The sequence below is a fragment of the Mustelus asterias genome, chromosome 26 (assembly GCF_964213995.1).
Source record: "Mustelus asterias chromosome 26, sMusAst1.hap1.1, whole genome shotgun sequence".
In the NCBI taxonomy this organism is placed as follows: Eukaryota; Metazoa; Chordata; class Chondrichthyes; order Carcharhiniformes; family Triakidae; genus Mustelus; species Mustelus asterias.
Genome location: NC_135826.1, coordinates 30,984,243 through 31,005,609, shown reverse-complemented (window position 1 = coordinate 31,005,609; position 21,367 = coordinate 30,984,243). Strand labels below are relative to the sequence as shown.

The 21,367-nt window shown below is 42.4% G+C and overlaps 1 protein-coding gene across 4 annotated transcripts in view; it reads right to left on the bottom strand.

Moving 5' to 3' along the window:
• Positions 1-1,572: 1,572 nt before the first annotated feature.
• Positions 1,573-21,367, bottom strand: part of mbd3a (methyl-CpG binding domain protein 3a) — a 37,327-nt gene continuing 17,532 nt past the window's right edge. For all 4 annotated transcript variants that reach the window (XM_078198393.1, XM_078198391.1, XM_078198395.1 and 1 more), the window contains 3 exons: positions 15,837-16,014; positions 7,682-7,816; positions 1,573-5,089 (listed from right to left, as the gene is read on the bottom strand). In XM_078198393.1, coding sequence (XP_078054519.1) covers positions 7,687-7,816; positions 15,837-16,014 — 308 coding nt within the window. In that variant the 3' untranslated portion in view covers positions 1,573-5,089; positions 7,682-7,686. The remainder of the gene's footprint in view (positions 5,090-7,681; positions 7,817-15,836; positions 16,015-21,367) is intronic.

Below are 21,367 nucleotides of genomic sequence, written 5' to 3'. Positions count from 1 at the left end.
GAATGCTGTGCACGCGATCAGACATCCCTGACCCTGGCACCCGGGAGGCAACAAACGATCCGGGAGTCTCTGTCACGCCCCCAGAACCTCCTGTCTGTACCTCTGACTATCGAGTCCCCTATCACTACCGCTCTCCTCTTCTTCCACCCTCCCTTCTGCGCTGCAGAACCAGACTCAGTGCCAGAGATCTGGCTGCCGCAGCTTGACTCAGGTAAGGCATCCCCCACAACAGTATCCAAATCGGTATACCTGTTGTGGAGGGGAATGGCCACAGGGGAACCCTGCTCTGCCTGCCCTTTCCCTTTCCCTCGCTTGACGGTAACCCAATTACCTGTGCTCTGTGCCTTTGGCATAACTGCTTCCCTGAAGCTACTATCTATAAACTCCTCATTCTCCCGAATGATCTGGAGGTCATCCAGCTCCTGCTCCAGTTCCCTAACGCAGTTTGTTAGGAGCTGCAGCTGGATGCACCTCCTGCAGGTGTCATTGTCAGGGACACCGGAGGTCTCCCTGACTTCCCACATCCTGCAAGAGAAGCATTCCAACATCCTGCCTGGCATTCTTTCTACTCTGAATAAACAAAAACCTACCGAAACCTACCCTTGCCTCTGCCTGTTCGAGCCAAAGCCGTCCCACTCTGCTCCCTCTCACTCCGTCGCCCGCTGGATAGAGTGGCCTGCTTTTTAAACCTTCCGTGCGCTACTGGCTGACGTCAGGCGCCTGCGCAGTCTCACGTTCCACTCGCTGCCTCTCTTGCTCCGACTCAAAAAATTCACTGGGGCCTACTTCCGGTTTTACACTCCCGGCTGCCTTAGAGAAAAAAAACTCCAAAAAAAAGAGTAAGTTAAAAATACCTCTTACCTACTAGTTCTCCTCACTTGAACCACCACTCTAGCTGCTCCTCTGGAACAATGCCCTTGTCCTTCCAGACGGTAGCAGTTGTGGGTTTGGAGGATGCTGTCTCAGTGTTGTTGGGTTCATACTGTGCATCTTGTAGATGGGACACACTGTTGCCACTGTGCATTGGAGGTGGAGGGAGTGAATGCTTGTGGGAGGAGTGCCAACCAATCAGGCTGCATTCTCCTAGATGGTGTTGAGCTCCTGGAGTGTTGCTGGAGCTGCAATCATCCAGGCACATGAAGAGTGTTCCATCACACACCTGCTCTGTGCCTTACAGAAGCCATGATGTGGAGATGCCAACGTTGGACTGGGACCTTACAGAAGCAGCAGGATTCCCCAGACTTTATGAACCATAGGCTACAAGGAGTCATTGCACACCATTTACTGTTGGTAGGCTCACTAGGCTGCAAGGCAGCCAGAGCAGCTCAGGCAGGCTGGAGCGGAACACAAAGGAGAACAGGGCCCAGGTGGGCCTCATGTGGACCACAAGATAGCGGTGAGTGGGGCAACAAGATGATACAGGTAGGTCCAAACAGAGCCCACTGGCGTGAGTGGGACTGTGAAAAAGTGGGGGGGGGGGGAGAGAGAAAGACAGTGGGGACTGTGTGTTGGGAGGGGGGTGGGGGAGAGTGAGCACTCAGATTGCAAGTGAACCAGACACACACACCCACTCACAATCTAATACTCATCTTTATTTTTTTTTTGCTCAGCAAGTTATTTCTTTTCATTTTTAAAAAACAAAGTTCAAGTTTAAAGCACCAAACTTTTACCTTTCCAAAATTTATTCATCAGTTTTGCTCATCAGTCCTTTGGGTGAGAAAAGTTTTGAAATGGTTCACAAAATGGTCATAAAATTGGTAAGACTAAATAACCAACAAGTAGTCATAGCAATACTACAATTAACAAATGCAATGACAAAAATCTGGGAAAGCCACGTAAACCCCTTACAATACAGCAATGTTGAATAGTCAGCAATGAAAGCAAAGAGATTGGGAACAACCTCAAATCTTGCATTAAATTTAGCAGAGACAGCCTCAATCAATACGTCATATTTCAGGATATTTTGACCATTTTCCAAAGAGATGGTCCACTACGAGTTAGGACAGCCCTAGGCGAGAAAGAGGATCAAGTCAGATGATAAGTATTTAACTGGATTAGGTATTGGGTGCAGGTCATGGGGCAAGTTCTGTTTCATCCCCTCACCCCTAATATACGAGGTACACTCTTGTACGCAAGTCAACTCATAGTAAAAATGGGTGGAGCGTTCACTCAAGGGGCTGATGCCACTGAACCTGGCAATCCCAAACGTGTGACACGTGGACAAAACAGCACAGCAGTTATTTTGGGCAAAACTTGGCAGGCAAGGGTATACATATTTAGTAGCAAAGTAGGTGCACAGGTCAAAGCTTTACACACAAGGAAATTCTGAAAGTAATACAAAAGAATCCGTTTCTTCCAGCATTTCTCTGCAGAGTAATTCTAATAGTTCAAATCTGCTGAAAGCAAGTTATTTCAAGGCTATGGGCTAAGTGCTGGCAAGTGGAATTAGGTGGCAGGTCAGGACATTTCATGTGTCAGTGCAGACTTGATGGGCTGAAGGGCCTCTTCTGTGCTGTAGTATTCTGTGATTTCGGCAGTAACACTTAGTAAATGATGAGCTTAAATGTGATTTGATTATTTTATTTACATAATTTGCAACGGTACCAAATGAATACCACAACTTTCTAATTTTCTTTGGAGTTGGGTAGCAAGAGTGAAAACAAGTCAAATGATGGAAGTGACCCTTTTGGTCACTGTGCTTGTGCCAGCAGCTTAAGCTTAGCTATCCACACCAATCTGATCTTCCTGTAGTGTTTTATATTCACTCGGCCGTTCCTGTCAGTTTTCTTAATAATTAGCTCATCAGCAGCAGTCAGAGCTGTGTTAGCAATTCACATGTTTATGCATCCAGGCAATAGTACATGCTAGTTGCTTTAATACATCGAGTATACCTCTATCAGAACATCCAGCAGCACCAGTACAAGAGCACTGGATGTCTGATTTGGAGTTCAAATCCATAGCAATTAATTTAAACTCTCATGCTTTTACTGGAGAATTACTATGTCAGCGAGTAGAACCGCAAACTATGGCAGCAAATAACTGATGTCAGCGCAGTCTTACAGGCAGTTACAAAACTTGAAAGCATAAATAAATCCTGTTCTCATCTACACAACAGAGATTAAGTGCCATAAGACTGTAATTTTTTGAACAGCACTGCACACCTCAGAAGGAACAAAGAATAAATTCACTATAACAAGTATTGGTATAATTGTGACAAGATAAACTATCAAGCGAAGGCTCGGCTTTCAGAGGGACGGAAAACCGCTGGCTATATGAGACTCACTTAAGGATGTTGCAGCCAGCTATCTGCTCAATGAGGCAGTGCAAGATTCTAGCATAAACAGGGAAAATATTACATTCTGTAGATTAAATTTCTCAGGTTTAATGTGCACAAAGGAGTATTACAGTTTAAGGTTGTAATTTCAAGTTTTGGGTATGCAATAAGTCTCTCAGTTATTGTGGTGGTGACCCAAGTCCCACTCAAGACCCATGCACAAAATCTAGGGCAACTCTCTAAAGCTGTGTACTTAGGGACTGTTGTACTGTCAGAGGTGTATCTTTCAGATAAGATATTAAGCCAAAGCCTTTTATATCTCTCAGGTCGATGTAATAAATCCCGTGACATTATTTTAAAGAGCAACAAGGGAAGTTTTTCCAGTGTTCTGGCTAAACATTCATTCTTCAACCAACAATTATCTGGTCAGTAACTTGCTGTTTCTGGAACCTTGCTGTGCACACTGGCTGCCATATTTTGTACGTTATTAAAATGTGACTACACTCAAAGTATTTCATTAGTTGTAAAGTTGGGACAGCTTGACGTTGTGAAAGACACCATATTAATGCAAGACTTTCTTACTAACTTTAGCATAAACTGAGGGTGCAACAGAACACCCTTTTGATCTGAATTGGGTGTTACATCTTTCCCGTCCACTCCATCAGACCCACTCTAATATTGTGAAATATGAAATACAAATTGTTATGCTATTTTCATTGAGACAAGTGGATAACATATATATGAGCTTGATTTAAATTAACTGCAGAACTCAGAACTTCTAAAGACTGGCTAGTCTGGCTTCAATGCATGACCCAATAACAAATATACTCTTTGTCTAAGTGGCTTTTTAAACCTGAGACAGCTTTAAAGATGGGACATAGTTCTCATTAGCAGCTTCCTATACAAATTCAAGAGATGCAACATTGATCAATTTATTACCTCCCATACCAATATAATCCCAAAATGCTCCATCATGAGGTAAATTTACAAATAATTTCTCCTGTTTGAAGACTTCAAACATAACCTTGTAAGTCTGTCCCATTAAACGAAATCCCAAAAATAACAAATCTTCCTTGGATCTTTTGTTATTGTGCGATTGCAGCTGTATCCAAAATCGAGGTGGGAGAAGAACTATAAAATACTCTTATAATCTCAAACAGTACCTCAGTTCAGCTCCAAAATATTACTAAAATAGAAGATATTTAGCAAATTATTTTATTGACAAGCTGCTTCAGCTTTTACAGTTTGGTTCCACTACACATAATGTACACTCACTGAAGGTGGGGAAGAATTGGAAACATGCGTTACAAAACACTTTCAAAACCATTTTCCACAGAACATGCATGAATGCAGTTTTGCCTCATTACAGGATTAAGAATGCAATGTTCTAGAAACATAACATACAAAACTAGAAATATTGGATTTATTCGTTAGTGCTCTTATCACCAAAGATGTATGTATGCATATTTCACGATTAAACCACAAACAAAGAATATACCTACCAATAGACAACTTGCACATATCAAATTTTACAGTATTTTACATAGCTTTAAAAAACATGAGCATATAAAAACAAACTTCAAGTTTAAAAATGATTACTGGCAATGGTCTACATGCCCATCACAATGACCGTTTCCATCTGACAAAAAAGCACTTTTATTTTTAAACTGGAAAAGTAGTTCTTCAAACATATAAACCAGTTCGGATGTAGAAATTCCAAATGATACAATTATTCAGTGATTCTCATCCTTACGAATATTTTCAGTCATCTTTATGTCCACACTTCCCTGAAAAATATTGGATTCTAATAATCTCCTGCCAAGAAAACAAATAAAATTCATATTGTAGAACATATCAGCATTGCATATTGCTGTAAACAAACATCAAGCTTCTTTGCAAGGTCATTCAAATCCTTCCTTTAATTTATGCCAGTTGTGAATTGATATATTTGTAACCTGGAACAGGAGTGACCCTGCCTGACCAGTCCAGATTCTGACACAGGTTTCAGATGTCTGGTTTTATCAAGAAATGCATTAGAATGAGAGCATATTATACTAAAAATGTATAGACTGAGTAGTTGACTGCAACCATTTCAAACTGCTGATTCAAACTTTGTGAAGTCCACAAAATGGGCTGCCTGAAGACATACAAGCAATGAGGTGATAGCAAATGAAACCAGAGTCACATTCAGGTCAAATGTAAGATATAGCCTCCTAACAATATGCCATAACCCAGTGCCTTAAGATGTAAAGAACTCTTTCATAATAGAAAGTAAAATTTTAAAAATATTTCTTGACAAAATATCATGCATCCTTCTAAAAGACAGGCCACTATAAGTAACAAAACAGCCTTAACTTATAACTTCCACAACTTATCTTTTTCTCCCTCCTGGTTAATTTGAACTACTATAAATATGGCATAGTGTGATGTCATTTTTTGGAGCTTGAAACTGCCAATGTACACTGCATTAGTGGACTAAAATGTTGCCCAAGTAAGTTTGAGATATCGAAACTTTGAACATTTAGCTGTAAAGAAAGTGAGCTAGTTTCAATCTCAGATTCAAAAGATGAAAACTGGTGTTTGGAGCAAATCATTTCCTGGCCCAAGCTTTGATATCAATTAGGGAGAGCTACACAGATGTAAGTTTTTTTTATGCCAGATGTATCAGAGTGAGACATGCGGTATTAATTTCCACACCGCAACAGAATCTGCAACATGCTAGAAATTCTAAGGCTGCCCAAGCTGACAAATGTTGAATTACTTGAAGCCCCAAAAAAATGAACCTATGATACCTGTAGTGGAGAGTCCAAATGCCACATGGAAATTAATATTTTGGAGTTTGACTAGGCCAGGTAATCGCCAGGAAGGTGAAGCAATGTTACTACTCTAAACCTTTCACTTATCCTGGTAGATGGGCTTGAAATTCAAGTCAAACCCACAACAGGGTGGTTGCTGAAATGCCTCTCTAAGATTCTGGCAGGGATGTGTATAAAGCTGAAGATACTTTTAGTCACACTTGAATGTGTCGAAGCTCCTCCACTTGACTGCTCCTTTCCATTAAGCTCTCTGTTAAAAATCTTGCTGCAGTCTCAGATGGAATGCAAAAAAAACCACAGGAAAGCAAACCAGCAGATAGAGTTGCTAGGCTGTAGACAAAGGCTCGGTGTCAATACACAACCCGTTGCTGCATTTAGATAGTCTGCAGGGCCTCAATGAATAGTGATGGAATGGGGTAACCAGTTCTTGTCAAGGACCATGAACCTGAAAGCATGGTGAGTGTACCAAGATCACCTGTGTGACACACAAATTGCTGAATGGTAAAAAAAATGGCACACCATATTGTTTGTAGTTTTGAGAGATTTGGTGCAAGGGTGTGCTCCATCCCAAGTATAGGAATTTTGGGAACTATGACATTCAACTCTAGAATAGTCAGAAGACGTGCATTCATACACATAGTTCTTTCAATGAAATAATTTTCAAAGTGCAGTCACTTGTAACATATGTCAAGGTTTTGAAAACAAAAGGAAATGTTCTTCAAGCAAGTGGTCCTGGACTCCTCACATTTCTGACTGGAGCATTGAATGCTTCTAGTCCAAGTCCACTACAGGTTCAGTGTGAGCTGATGTTTAACAAATGTTTCACGTTTTAAAAAACCCTCATCACAGTACCATACACAATTGTATTTAGTTGTTTTCTTTGATAGTACTACTCCAACAGGGAAGAACCTAAATCATGTTCTCCACTAATACTGAACAGGTCAGATTAAGGACTACACCAACAGGGAAGAACATAAATCATGGTCTGCACTAGTATTATACAGGTCAGATTAAAGTCAATTTTCCTTGAACTTCTACTTTTAAACAAATTATCCTAATTGATTTTAGATATCATACGGAGTCAGTCCCAGTAAACAGTTAAGATAAACTTTCATTTGGCTTGAAGTCAACATGTGCTAGTTGGCAATAGGTAGCTATATCTGTGACTCATGTGCCAACTGAAACAGATGTCAAGCAACACAGGGTTAGTGAGGCGCAAGCAACAGATATAAAAAAAACACTAATCAATCTTATTTAGGAACAAAACTATCAACTAAAGTTACCTACTAAAAATAAGAGATTGGAAGTGTAAAATTAGATTCACCAATAAGAAATTTATTCTTGAGTGAAGGAACTTGTATGTGCGTTGGCATTAGTCAATTTCACTATCTACTGATACCAAATGTGTCACTTGGGGCTGAGCGCGACCATGGTCACTTTCCCAACTATCAACTAATCTGGCTCAACTCCAGTAAAGAATAGGACATAATGAAAATGTCAGTGATGTATCTTGTTGGTGGAAAAGCAATACAAACATATAAAGTTAATAGCAATTGGACAACTACTAAGATTCTCTTCATACGCAAGATACCTTGGCTATACATCCTCCTCTTTGTCTTGTGCTATATCTGACCCCTTTCCAGATTCTTCAGCATGTGCTAGCATATCAGCCATCAGCGCCTCCTCCAACTTCTTCCGCACCTGTTGTACAAGTTCTTCTTGCTTCCTGCAATAAATACATGTACACACTTTAAATAGTGATACTTCAGCTATTTCTTTAAGGCTGATCAAATGACTATCTGACACAACAGGCAGATCTCAAATGGTGTACCAGTGTCTATTTCTGGATTATGGACATGGAACGTGGATCATGCAAGAATTTTAAAGGCACAGGGAGGCAATTACAGATTCATTGGCCACTCTTTTAATGAATATCTCTTCCACTTTTGCCTCATGAATCATCACTCATTTCCACACCTCTCTTAATCATCTCTCATTTCCACTCTGCCCAGTCAATTGCCCCTCATGGAAATGATAAATGATTGACAGCAATGAGCGAACAAGCAAAAGTGCTCTGTGGGTAGGGCAAAACCTTCTATTAATTGCAGATGGCCATGAGCCAATGGGTAAGAATCTTGCACAGTATGTTTTCTGACAATGTCTTAATTTGGAATGGAGACAAGTAAATATACAGTAGCTTTGCAAAATATGTGCTTGTGACTAAGATGCAAAGTAGCTTATTGTTCATTACTTTGAACTAATATCAAATATCAATACAAATCAGTAGGTTGGATCCCATGGGATAAAGGGGGAGGTGGCTCGATGGGTGGAGAACTGGCTTGGTCATAGAAGACAGAGGGTGGTAGTGGAAGGGTCTTTTTCCGGCTGGAGGCCTGTGACTAGTGGTGTACCGCAGGGCTCTGTATTGGGACCTCTGCTGTTTGTGATTTATATAAATGATCTGGAAGAAGGAGTAACTGGGGTGATCAGTAAGTTTGCGGACGACACAAAACTGGCAGGACTTGCAGACAGTGAGGAACATAGTCAGAGGCTACAGAAGGATATAGATAGGCTAGAAATTTGGGCAAGGAAATGGCAGATGGAGTTCAATCCTGATAAATGCGAAGTGATGCATTTTGGTGGGAATAATGTAGGGAGGAGCTACACGATAAATGGAAGAACCATAAAGGGTGTAGAGACGCAGAGGGACCTGGGTGTGCAAGTCCACAGATCTTTGAAGGTGACGTCACAGGTGGAGAAGGTGGTGAAGAAGGCATATGGCATGCTTGCCTTTATAGGACGGGGCATAGAGTATAAAAGTTGGGGTCTGATGTTGCAGATGTATAGAACGTTGGTTCGGCCGCATTTGGAATACTGCGTCCAGTTCTGGCCGCCACACTACCAGAAGGACGTGGAGGCTTTGGAGAGAGTACAGAGGAGGTTTACCAGGATGTTGCCTGGTATGGAGGGGCTTGGTTATGAGGAGAGATTGGGGAAACTGGGGTTGTTCTCCTTGGAAAGACGGAGGATGAGGGGAGACTTAATAGAGGTGTATAAAATTATGAAAGGCATGGATAGGGTGAACGGTGGGAAGCTTTTCCCCGGGTCGGTGGTGACGTTCACAAGGAGTCATAGGTTCAAGGTGAAGGGGGGGAGGTTTAACACAGATATCAGAAGGACATATTTCACACAGAGGGTCGTGGGGGCCTGGAATGTGTTGCCGGGCAAGGTGGTGGAGGTGGACACACTGGGAACGTTTAAGACTTATCTAGACAGCTATATGAACGGAGTGGGAATGGAGGGATACAAAAGAGTGGTCTAGTTTGGACCAGGGAGCGGCGCGGGCTAATTGTTCCTTGTTTCTCGTTTTAAGGCTTCATTCTATGATCATCGTGCTGGTGCCAGTACAGAGCGAGACTGCGGATAGTTGGGAACCTGTCTCGGGGGCAGGGAATTCATATGGTGTTCGTGGAAGTGGAAATGACTAGGGTTGGGAAGCATTTTCCGATCAGGGCCATTGTGATCTCCTGGACTCGTTTCGATCGCCTCAGGGGGTCGGAGAGGAATTTCCCAGATTTTTTTTCCCCATATTGGCCCTGGGGTTTTTCACTCTGGGTTTTCGCCTCTCCCTGGAGATCACTTGGTCTGGAATGGGGGGGTGGGGGTGAGTTAATAGGTTGTAATGAACAAAGCATCGTAGCTGTGAGGGACAGCTCGGTGGATAGGATATTGGTATGTAGATAGGCTGGAAAATTGGGCGGGGATCCTGGATTCAGGATTCATTCCTGGACCGGGGAGCGGCGCGGGCTTGGAGGGCCGAAGGGCCTGTTCCTGTGCTGTATTGTTCTTTGTTTGTCTCCCGTGGCTGAAACAGCCCACTTTTCATGAACTGATTCAAATAGACCTCGATTTTCATTGCAAAAGATGCTTATTGAAAGACCAATCTTTAGGCAGCTAGTTCTCAGACGCCCGCCTGAGATAAGTGGATCTTGAAATGAATTCTTAACTCACTACAGTACAATAGTAAGCTCGCACTAGCATAATTCCCCAGGAGAGGAAGGTGCAAGAAATCAATTAATTTTCTTCACTTTTCCATTTGACGTTTGTTCAATGAAATATCGTTACGAAGTAAATTAGAGGAAGGAGGGTTGGGATGGCAAAAGCAGCAATGGTAGCTAATTTTACTGCAGATACATGAAAAACAAAATTCACACCGCCTGCAAATTTATAAATTCCCAAATATTACTTGGGACACCAGAAATTAACTGATCACTTCTAATGGTGCAATTTAAAGATATTAAACATAAGTTAGGATTAGATTCAGTGTTTGCAAGCGATTTTTCAATAATGTTTGATACAGGTAAATGGGAGATAATCAGACATGATGCTGAGTGCCAGAAAACGTTGGGATGCACTCTGTGCGTCACCTCTAACAGAAGGAAGAGGAACAAAAACAAACTGCTTGCACAAATTGGTATCAATTGCAGGGAAAAGGGCACAGAAATAAAAGGAAAAATACGTTGAATAACCCTTTCGCCCCTTGCTAGCGTGTGCGCCCTCCCACCACCCTCTAGAACTGTCCAAGAGAGCATGATAACCTATTCAGCTCAGACCAATAATTAAAACCTGGGATCATCTCATCTGTATGGGCTAGCATTACACTTGCAAGTGTATTCACTCTCTGGGACTCGTAGTGGGTAGATCAAACTTCAAGTTAGCAATCTGGATGGGCAAGTCATATATGCATTTCATAGACCCTGTCTTATTTTCATTCCATTGAGATTTTCATCACCAGATTCCTGCGAGATGAAGATGGTTCAGTGTGTGTTCTATGTTCAAACACTTCTCAACACAAAGGAAAAGCAAACAATATGCACATGCACACTGCCTGGCAGACTGATTAAATTTATGACACCAAATAAACTAATATTCGAAAGACAAACTTGCATTTATAAAATGCCTTTCACAGCTTTGAGCCATCTCAGTGCTTTACAGCTAATGTAGTACTTTGAAATATATTTAGTCAATGTTGTAACACAAGAAATACAGCATCCAATTTGCACTGAAAAGCTCCCACAAACTGCAATATTAATCTGTTTTTAGTGGTATTGATTGAGGGATAAACATTGGCCAGACACCAGGGACAACTCCTGTGTTCTTCTTCCTGAGTGTAGACAGAACCTTGTTTGATGTCTTATCCAAAAGATGGCACCCCTGACAGTGTAACGCTCTCTCATGCAGTCTTTCATCTCGAGAAAGATTGCTGAGACTATAGAATGCAAAAATTCTTACATCCTGGATACCTGTATATTACTTATCTTGCGACCATTGAGATGTGTTTAGTAACAGAAAAAGATTTTCTATGCAAAAACTAGAATTTTACAATAAGTTTTTGACAAATAGTGATGGAATTGAGAACAAAGTTGTCTAGAGTACAAAATCAATAAGAGCTGGTTTTAGAATAGGAATTGGTTTGGAGAAAAAAAATTACCAGTGAATGTTACCGGTGAGCAAGTACTCAGAGGTGTTGAAAAAATGTCAGATGATGTGGCTTATGTTCTTGCTGCAAAAAACAAGTGCTTAATAATACAAATTTTACTAGCAACTGGAAAATAGCCAACATCACATTCTGGTCCAATAAAGGAGAGAAGAATAAGCCAAGAAACTATAGACCAGTTAATCTAAGTTCAGTGCGGAGATATTCTGAAGCTATAATTCAAGTTTAAATTACTAAGAAATTAGTTAGAAGTGCAAGTTAATGTAGGACATGGTAAGACATAAAGGGATTGCAGATGTGATGTTCAATGGTTCAAATGGTGTTTGACAAGGTACCAATTAAGAGGATTATTTTTTTTTTAAATCAGGCATTATGGTACAGGAGGAAATGCAGCACCGTTCATAGAAAGCTCAGACAGCAAACAAAGTCAGATAAACTCTTGATGTTGCTCCCTCAGGAAGTCATGTACCCCAAGGACCAACTTCTGGTTGACATGGACATGTTTATAAAGGAACACGCATACTGCTGACAAAACACAAGAGATTTGATCAATGAAGGATCGCAAGAGGCTTGGTTTGCTAAACAGCACCAAATGCAATTTCACATGTAGGAAAAACAAATGAGAAAAATGCCGAATGTTGTAGATGAACAGATAACTAAGCATTCAAATACTAAATACTCAAAAAGACTATTGCTTCTTAGTGAAAACTGGATACATTGAAAAATTCACAGGATGTGAGGATTGTTGGCTAGGCCAGCATTTGTTGTCCACCCCTAATTGCCCTCAAGATGGTGGTGGTGAGCCACCTTGAACCACTGCAATCCATGTGGGGCAGGTACACCTATTGTTGTTAGGAAGGGAGTTCCAGAATTTTAACTCAGTGGCGGTGAAGGAACAGTGATATATTTCCAAGTCGGGATAGTGTGTGGCTTTGAGGACATGTTATTCTTATGCATCTGCTGCCCATGTCCTTCTTGGCGTTAAAGGGCACGTCTTTGAAAGTTCAGTCAAAGGAGCATTAGTGAGTTGCAGCTGTGCAAGTTATCCATGGCACACACTGCTGCCACTCTATGGGGGTAGAGGGATTGAATGTTTAAGGTGAAGGATGGGATGTCAATCGGGCTGTTTTATCTTAGTGTGAAGCTTGTTGATTTTTGTTGGAGCTGCACGCATCGAGACAAGTTCCATCAGATTCCTGACTTGTGCTGTGTAGATGGTGGACTGGCTTTGGGAGTCAGGGAGCAAGTTACTTGCCACTTAATTCTCAGCCTTTGACCTGTTCTGGCAGCCACAGTATTTATATGGCTGGTCCAATTCAGTTAGTTGTTTTCTGGCCAGTGGTAACCCCTAGGATGTTGATAGTGGGGAAATTCAGCGATGGCAAATACTGGAAGCAGAGAGAGAGGAGAGTCAACAGGACAGTGAGATTAATTTTGGATTGCTTTAACATAATTTGCAAAGAGACAAAGGGTGGAATTTTGCTAAAATAGTGCTAAGTACAGTGTGTCAGGAACCCATTGTTTTTTATAAAAATCTGCTGACTTTGCTGTGGCTTTTTAGCTCGGCCACGACATTAGCATCCTGCTTCTGGCTTTCTTGACCACAGTGCAGGTATGCTGACTCACACTTTGTCAAAAGGTAAAAGGACTTCGGGGTCAAAATAGTCGAATTGCTTGCCTCCTGGACTAATGATTCTACTCGGAAGGTTCCGCTGCTGAATGTGAAAGACTGGCCCTGCAGACAGGAGGAGGCTAGGCCCTGCAACTAAGGTGTGGATTGAAGACAAGTAGCAAGAGTGTGGTTTCTTGAACCTGGATACAATGCTCCAAGAGGTCCAAGTACTTCAGGACAGGAATCACAAGCGGCGTAACATTTCCAGGTGCTAATCCCATACTCTTTCCCCAGAATACCAACATCATCTTGCAGGCTTCACTCGTTCTTCTCTCCAGTCATGTCCCCACATCTCTATCTGAACAACCATCCTAATCTTACCGCTATCTCACATCATTTGATTTTTCTTCTTCTTTGTTAATTTATTGTCACATTAGTATACAGTGAAAAGTATCGTTTCTTGCGTGCTGTACAGACAAAGCATACCATACATAGAGAAGGAAAGGAGAGGGTGCAGAATGTAGTGTTACAGTCATAGCTAGGGTGTGGAGAAAGATCAACTTAATACAAGATAGATCCATTCAAAAGTCTGATTGCAGCAGGTCTGATGAGTAGCAGACAGGTCAAATTTCCTTAGCCTCCTGAGAAAGTAGAGGCGTTGGTGGGCTTTCATACCTCAGTCGCCCAGATCAAAGTGAGTCCAATGTTGATGCAACGACTACCAGAAAGTTGGAAAGCATCCACGAAACAGAGAAATCTTGTCCTCTGAACAAGTGCTGAGAGCACAAACCTTCCACATAGACTGCACATCAGTAAGCAGGCTTTCATGCCTGTCCGTTTCATTGAACAATGGTTCCCAGCTGTGTTCTCATTAACCCTGGCAGATTTTGCAGCTCAACAAACCTACTTGCTGGATGTTAAAGACAGAACCCTGGGTTAAATTCACAATTAATTGACGATAAGTAACAAAATTATTTATCCGACAGTGCCACTTTCTTCCAAGCTGTGGTTAAACCTGGATGTGGCTAGGATCACGTTGGGTTTGCAACTCGACGCCACTCTTTGGGGCTTTAACACCCCATTTGCCTCCTGACCTGTCGTTCGTCAGTTAAAATCTGCCAAAACTGTCAGCCACTTTGTGTGTTATAAAGTTCTATGACTCAGAAGTGGGACTAATTTCAACTAGCTAAGCATGTTTATTCTTGATCCAAATCCGACCCTCCAGTCATAGAATCTAAAATAGCTTGACAATAACAGTGGTGCTCGAGAGGAATTGACGTGCTCATTTTCTAGTCACTGCAAGATAGTCAAAGAAATTTCCACCCAAGTAAAGCATGTTTTCAATTGTCAGTGTTCAAGAACAAATGGATCTTAAGACTCCCCTGCAAAAAAGGAGAGCGAGACACACAGGTTTTATGCTTTACGTAAAACAAAATGACATGTTGTGGCTGGGTGGTGCGCCAATTGGTCTTCTGTTGTACAAGGACACTGGAATTGCACCATAATGCCAGTTTATTTTGACATGAAGTTAAACTGAAATTGAAATTGACACTCTATTCATTGCTAATTCCCTCATCAAAAATGCATACTACAGCACCTGACCTAGTGTGACGTGAAGAATATGCAATATTAGGTAATAATTTTTTCTAACTGGCAACAGCATAGCATGTGTTACACTCGGAGAGGAAAAAGACATAGCAAAGATCCTTATGAAGAATTGTACAATTATCACGAATGAATTTCCAAAAGTATTGTTATGTTGTGCAATTAAACGTGGAAAATTTGGTTGGTGAGTGAGGCCAATAAATCCCTTATAAAGACTATACAAAATGGACTGAATCATTTATTTGATGTTTAGGATCCTAGAATCACAGAAAGCAAACAACCTTAAAAGTATTTTATGAACATGATTACATAACAAGCTTGCATTTAATAACATTTGGTTTGGGTTTCAAAAGTTAAGTGTCAATACGTGCATGAATAGGTTATCCTCCAATGATTGAAACAGAAAAGTATGAAAAACAGAGGTAACAGCACAAATCCAAGTATAATAATGCGATGTTCCCATATGTGAAGGAACATCATGAAATAGAACTAACCAATTTGGACCACCAATGCAAAAATGTTTGCCATTTTCTGCTATTATACTGGATGCCCTGTGAAAACTAACCAATGCATCTATCACTGAGGCTTGATGTCCTGCACTGACAATTATATTTCAATAAGCAGGAAGCCATAATGTCCTCAGGTTTGAATGTATTGGACTCCAACTGAAATATTAAATCACGCCTTCAAAAGGCTCCGTCTCTGCTTACTGCCAGAACAAAATATCCAAAAGCAGGCCCATTAACACCATTGAAGAGGCATCTGGATGGGTACATGAATAGGATGGGAAGAGGGGGATACAGTCCGAGTAAGGGCAGACGGTTTTTATTTTAGTTTAATTGCGGCGTCATGATCGGCACGGGCTTAGAGGGCCGAAGGGCCTGTTCCTGTACTTTTCTTTGTTCTTTAAAAAAAAAAAAACTTCCGAACTTTCAGTAAATATACAAAAGATTTGCTACAGTTCACAATAATTATGATTTAATAAAATAACTCAGGTAACACACAAAAGGACAGGACAATTAGTGTTCCTACCTAATGTCCTCATCGGTGACCATGAAAGCTTTGCAGAGAGGTTGAGAGGTATTCAGCCATACACCCGGATTCTTTTCTACTGCTGCAGAGAGCTGTCCAGTAATGGGATTGGAACTAGTGTGCAAAGCACTTGCTATAGCAGACAACAAAGTTTCATCTGTGCATCCTGGCCCCACACCTGCAAAAGAAAATATGCAAACAATTTCAATTATTAATCTCAGTTTTCTCATGAACCAGACTTAAAAAGTTACCCTCAAGTCCTATATCACTTGCCCAAGTAATGGATATCCCAGTTTCGATAACTTTAGAAGTGTCTTGAAAGCAAAAATGTCAGGCTCTTAAGATGACAAAGGTTAACTTGCAAATGGCTAATGCCATGCCAGAGTAGGCATGAAAATATTACAATTTATAAAATGATTCATTTAAAAATGGACCCTGATCAACAGTAAAATGGTTGCTGAGGGGGGGGGGGGGGGGGGGTCACCTGACTTTTGCAATTTCAACAGCCTAGAAAGCTATCTGGAAATTTTCAAATTGGATTATTATGGACAGAGGAATCCCTTGAATGGACATATCTGAACAGCAGGTATTTTTGTGGAATTTCACACCTGCTATTGTCAAGTCTTACTCCAAAACGAAGGGACAATAAACTTCCAGACTCTGACTGCAGGTCTGCCATACAACAAAGGAGAGTTATTAGGCTGAAGTGCTTCCAACCACCATTTATCTTCTATTATATATCAATGGCTTTTGACCATGTGAAACTCCTTCACTATGAAAGACCATTTGCCTTCCATCATGGCTATCCATGTGATTGAACCTGCCCTCTGATTTTTGGAGCAATTTTATCCAAAAACAGAAACCGTGCATTCTGCACGTCATCAGTAACAACATTGCAGCTTTTGAGACCTGTGAAGTTTTAAGTATTTTAAAAGCCTTCGCCAACCTGTTTCTAACAGCTCAGAGTTCAGCTATAAGAAATTGGAGCAACCCGTCCACATGACCTGCTGAACAGTCTTTACTGCGAAAGAATCCTACAGTTAATCCTGGTTCGACTGCAGCCATCTGAATTTACCTGAACTTCAATTCTAGAGTGGGGAAAATCTACCTCCTTCAATCAACTGGAGAGACAAGTGAACTGCAAACTATTCTGATGGTTTTAATACACTATGGTCTTTGATTGTATCTTTGAGCACATGTTGTGCGATCATGCAGTGACAGACCTTTCTGGGGTGAGTGCTGAACATTCCACATCAGTGAACATCCCAAGTTCTGACCTTATGATGGAAGGAAGGCCACTGATGAAGCAGCTAAAGATGGTTGGGCCCAGGATATTACTCCGTACCCACAGGGACTCCTGCAGTAATGTCCTGGGACTGAGATGACTAACCTCCAACAACCATCTTCCTTTGTGCTAGGTATGACTCCAACCAGCAGAGTTTCCCCCCTCGATTCCCATTGACTCCAGTTTTACTAGTGCTCCTTGATGCCATACATAGTCAAATGCTGCCTTGATGTCAAGGGTAGTCACTCTCACTTTGAGTTCAGTTCCTCTGTCCATATTTGAATCAACGTTGAAATATGGTCATGACCTGAGTGGCCCTGGTTGAACCCAAACTGAGCATCAGTAAGGTTACTGTAAAGCAACTGGCTGAAGGCTGACATCCATGACACAGAACTTCAGAAGAGGCCAAGATGGAACATCCACTCAGCACTTCTGGCTGATGATTGTTGCAAATGCTTCAGCCTTACCTTTTGCACTGATAAGTTGGGCTCCCCCATCATTGAGGGTGGGGATATTTGTGGAGCCTATTCTTCCAGCGAGTTTTATAATTGTCCAGCACAATTCACTTCTGGATGTCGCAGGATGCATTGTTTAGATCTGATCCGCTGAATGTGGAATCGCTTAGCACTGTCTATCATTTGCTGTTTGGCATACAAGTAGTCCTGTATGGTAGCTTCACCAGGTTGACGATTCATTTTTAGATATGCCCGGTGCTGCTCCAGGCAGCACTTCTTGCACTCTTCATTGAACCAGGGTCGATCCCCTGACTTGGTGGTAATGGTGGAGGGGGTTATGCCAGGCCATGAGGCTACAGATTGTGGTCAAGTGCAATTCTGCTGTTGATGGTCTACAGCATCTGATAGTTGTCCAATCTTGCTAGATCTGTTTGAGATCTATACCATTTAGTGTGGGTAGTGCCACACATTGTGAAGATGAAATCCTCCAAGACTGTGCGGTGGTCACCCATGCCAGATGCATGATGAGAATGAGGGCAAGTGGGTTTTCCCTCTTACTGGTTCCCTCACCACCTGCTGCAGACCCAGTCTCGCAGCTACATCCCGCAGGACTCTGTCTGTAGTATTGCTACCAAACCTCTCTTGATGAAGCATATTTAAGTCCCCCCACCCAGAGTACATTTTATGCCTTTGCCATCCTCAGTACTTCCTCAAAGTGATGTTCAACATGGAAGAGCATGGATTCATTAGCTGAGGGCAGTACACAGTAATCAGCAGGAGATTTTCTTGCTTATGATTGACCTTATGCTGCAAAACTTTATGTAGATCCCCAGAGCAACTCACTTCTGACTGAATACCACTGTGCCTCCACCTCTGCTGTCCTGCCAGTGGGATAGGGTGTACACAGGGATGGTGATATCTGGGACATTGCAAGATATACTTCAGTGAGTACGACTCGCAGAGAGTTGGTGATATTGTCATTGGACCAGTATTCCAGACATCCAGCGTACTGTTCTGGGTTTGAATCCCACCATGAATTTGAATTCAATAAACATCTGGAAATAACGACCATGAAACCATTGTTGATTGTTGTAAAAACCAACCGGTTCACTAGGACATCCTCACTTGGTCTGACCAACATGTGACTCCAGACCATAGCAATCTCTAAAATGGCATAGAAAACCACTCAACTTAATGGCAATGAGGACAATAAGTGCAGGCCCAGCCAGCGTCACCCATGATCCTTGAATGAATAGGAAAAGAATACTGTGTCAGACCCTTGCTCGATTAGTCTGAGAGACAGCTCTCACAATTCTGGCACTAGCCCCCAGATGTTAGTAAGGAGGACTGTTGTTTCTGGTCCTAGGTTGATGAGTGGTCCATCCAGTTCCATTCCTTTTAGATCATTTTTAGTGCACTAACATTGCTATGGATCTGGAACACGAGTGCAGTTACAATATCACTCTGCCACCGCCTCCCCCAATATCTTAATTAGATCTTTAAAAACTGATGCAGTATACTTATACTTCTAGAAAGAGTTTGATTTCACATAGGTTACACAAGCTTAAGGCACTGGCTAAAAACATTAGACTGGATGAGGAATTCTAAAGAGAAAGCCTTGGATATTTGTTAAGGAACTTAACTGGAAGGGAGCAAATATCCTGGCTGGGAGTTTTGCTAGAGTGTTTCGGCAGGATTTAAACCAGTGTGGCAGGGGGGTGGGGAACAAAACAGTAGGTCAGTCAATACTGAGGCTGGGGTTGAGCTGGGGGCCAGGGCAAGGCTAGCTAAGAAGAGGAGCACTCTGGAGGAGGGTGACCCGAGTGGGCCTGGAGGTCTGGAGTGCATCTGCTTCAATGCGAGGAGCGTAACGGGTAAAACAGACGAACTTAGGGCCTTAATGCTTATGCGGAATTTGGATGTGGTTGCGGTGACGGAAACTTGGTTAAAAGGACAGGACTGGCAGCTGAATATTCCGGGGTATAAGTGTTTTAGGTGAGACAGAGGAGGGGCTAAAAAAGGTGGGGGAGTAGCGATATTAGATAAGGAGCATATTACCGCGGTGCAGAGGGTAGACAACTTAGAGGGGTCATGTACTGAGTCGCTGTGGGTGGAACTCAGAAACAGGAAGGGTGCAGTCACTATGCTGGGGGTGTACTACAGACCACCCAACAGCCCACGGGAAGTGGAGGAAAGGATATGTCAGGAGATTCTGGATAGGTGCAGAAAAAATAGGGTTGTTGTAGTGGGGGACTTTAATTTCCCTGGCACAGACTGGAAAGTGCTTAGAGCTGGGGGTCCGGACGGGGAGGAATTTGTAAAATGCGTACTGGAAGGTTCTTTGGAACAGTATGTAGATAGCCCGACTAGAGAGGGGGCTATACTGGACCTAGTTCTGGGAAATGAGCCCGGTCAGGTCGTCAAAGTTTCGGTCGGGGAACATGTGGCAAATAGTGACCACAACTCTGTTAACTTTAGGATAGTAATGGACAAGGATGAGTGCTGTCCTACAGGCAGGGTGCTAAATTGGGGGAAGGCTAACTATAGCCGGATTAGGCAGGAATTGGTGGATGTTGATTGGGAGAGGATGTTCGAGGGTAAGTCCGCGTCTGGCATGTGGGAGTCTTTTAAGGAACTATTGATAAGGCTGCAGGATAGGCATGTGCCTGTAAAAAGGAAAGATAGGAAAGGTAGGATTCGAGAGCCGTGGATAACCAGGGAAATTGAGGATCTGATTAAAATGAAAAGGGAGGCGTACGTTAAGTCCAGGCAACAGAAAACAGATGGAGCTCTGGAGGAATACAGAGAGAGTAGGAAAGAACTCAAACGGGGAGTTAGAAGGGCAAAAAGAGGTCACGAGATGTTCTTGGCAGGCAGGATTAAGGAGAATCCTAAGGCATTCTATTCATACGTTAGGAACAAAAGAGTTGTCAGGGAGAAAATCGGACCTCTCAGGGACAAAGGAGGGGAATTATGCTGAGAACCCAAGGGAATAGGGGAGATCCTAAATGAATACTTTGCATTGGTATTCACGAAGGAGAGGGGCGTGTTAACCGGGAGTGTCTCGGAGGGAGGTGTTGACCCGTTAGAGAAAATCTCCATTACAAGAGAGGAAGTGTTAGGTTTTTTAGGGAACATTAAAACTGACAAAGCCCCAGGGCCTGATGGCATCTATCCTCGACTGCTCAGGGAGACGAGAGATGAAATTGCTGGGCCTCTGACGGAAATCTTTGTCGCTTCTTTGGACACGGGTGAGGTCCCTGAGGATTGGAGGATAGCGAATGTGGTCCCGTTGTTTAAGAAGGGTAGCGGGGATAACCCAGGAAATTATAGGCCGGTGAGCTTGACGTCTGTGGTAGGGAAGTTGTTGGAGAGGATTCTTAGAGACAGGATGTATGTGCATTTAGAACGGAACAATCTCATTCGTGACAGACAGCATGGTTTTGTAAGAGGGAGGTCGTGCCTTACAAATTTGGTGGAGTTTTTTGAGGAAGTGACAAAAACGGTTGATGAAGGAAGGGTCGTGGATGTCGTCTATATGGATTTCAGTAAGGCATTTGACAAAGTCCCACATGGCAGGTTGGTTAAGAAGGTTAAGGCTCATGGGATACAAGGAGAACTGGCTTGGCCATAGGAGACAGAGGGTAGTGGTCGAAGGGTCTTTTTCCGGCTGGAGGTCTGTGACCAGTGGTGTTCCGCAGGGCTCTGTACTGGGACCTCTGCTATTTGTGATATATATAAATGATTTGGAAGAAGGTGTAACTGGTGTAATCAGCAAGTTTGCGGATGAC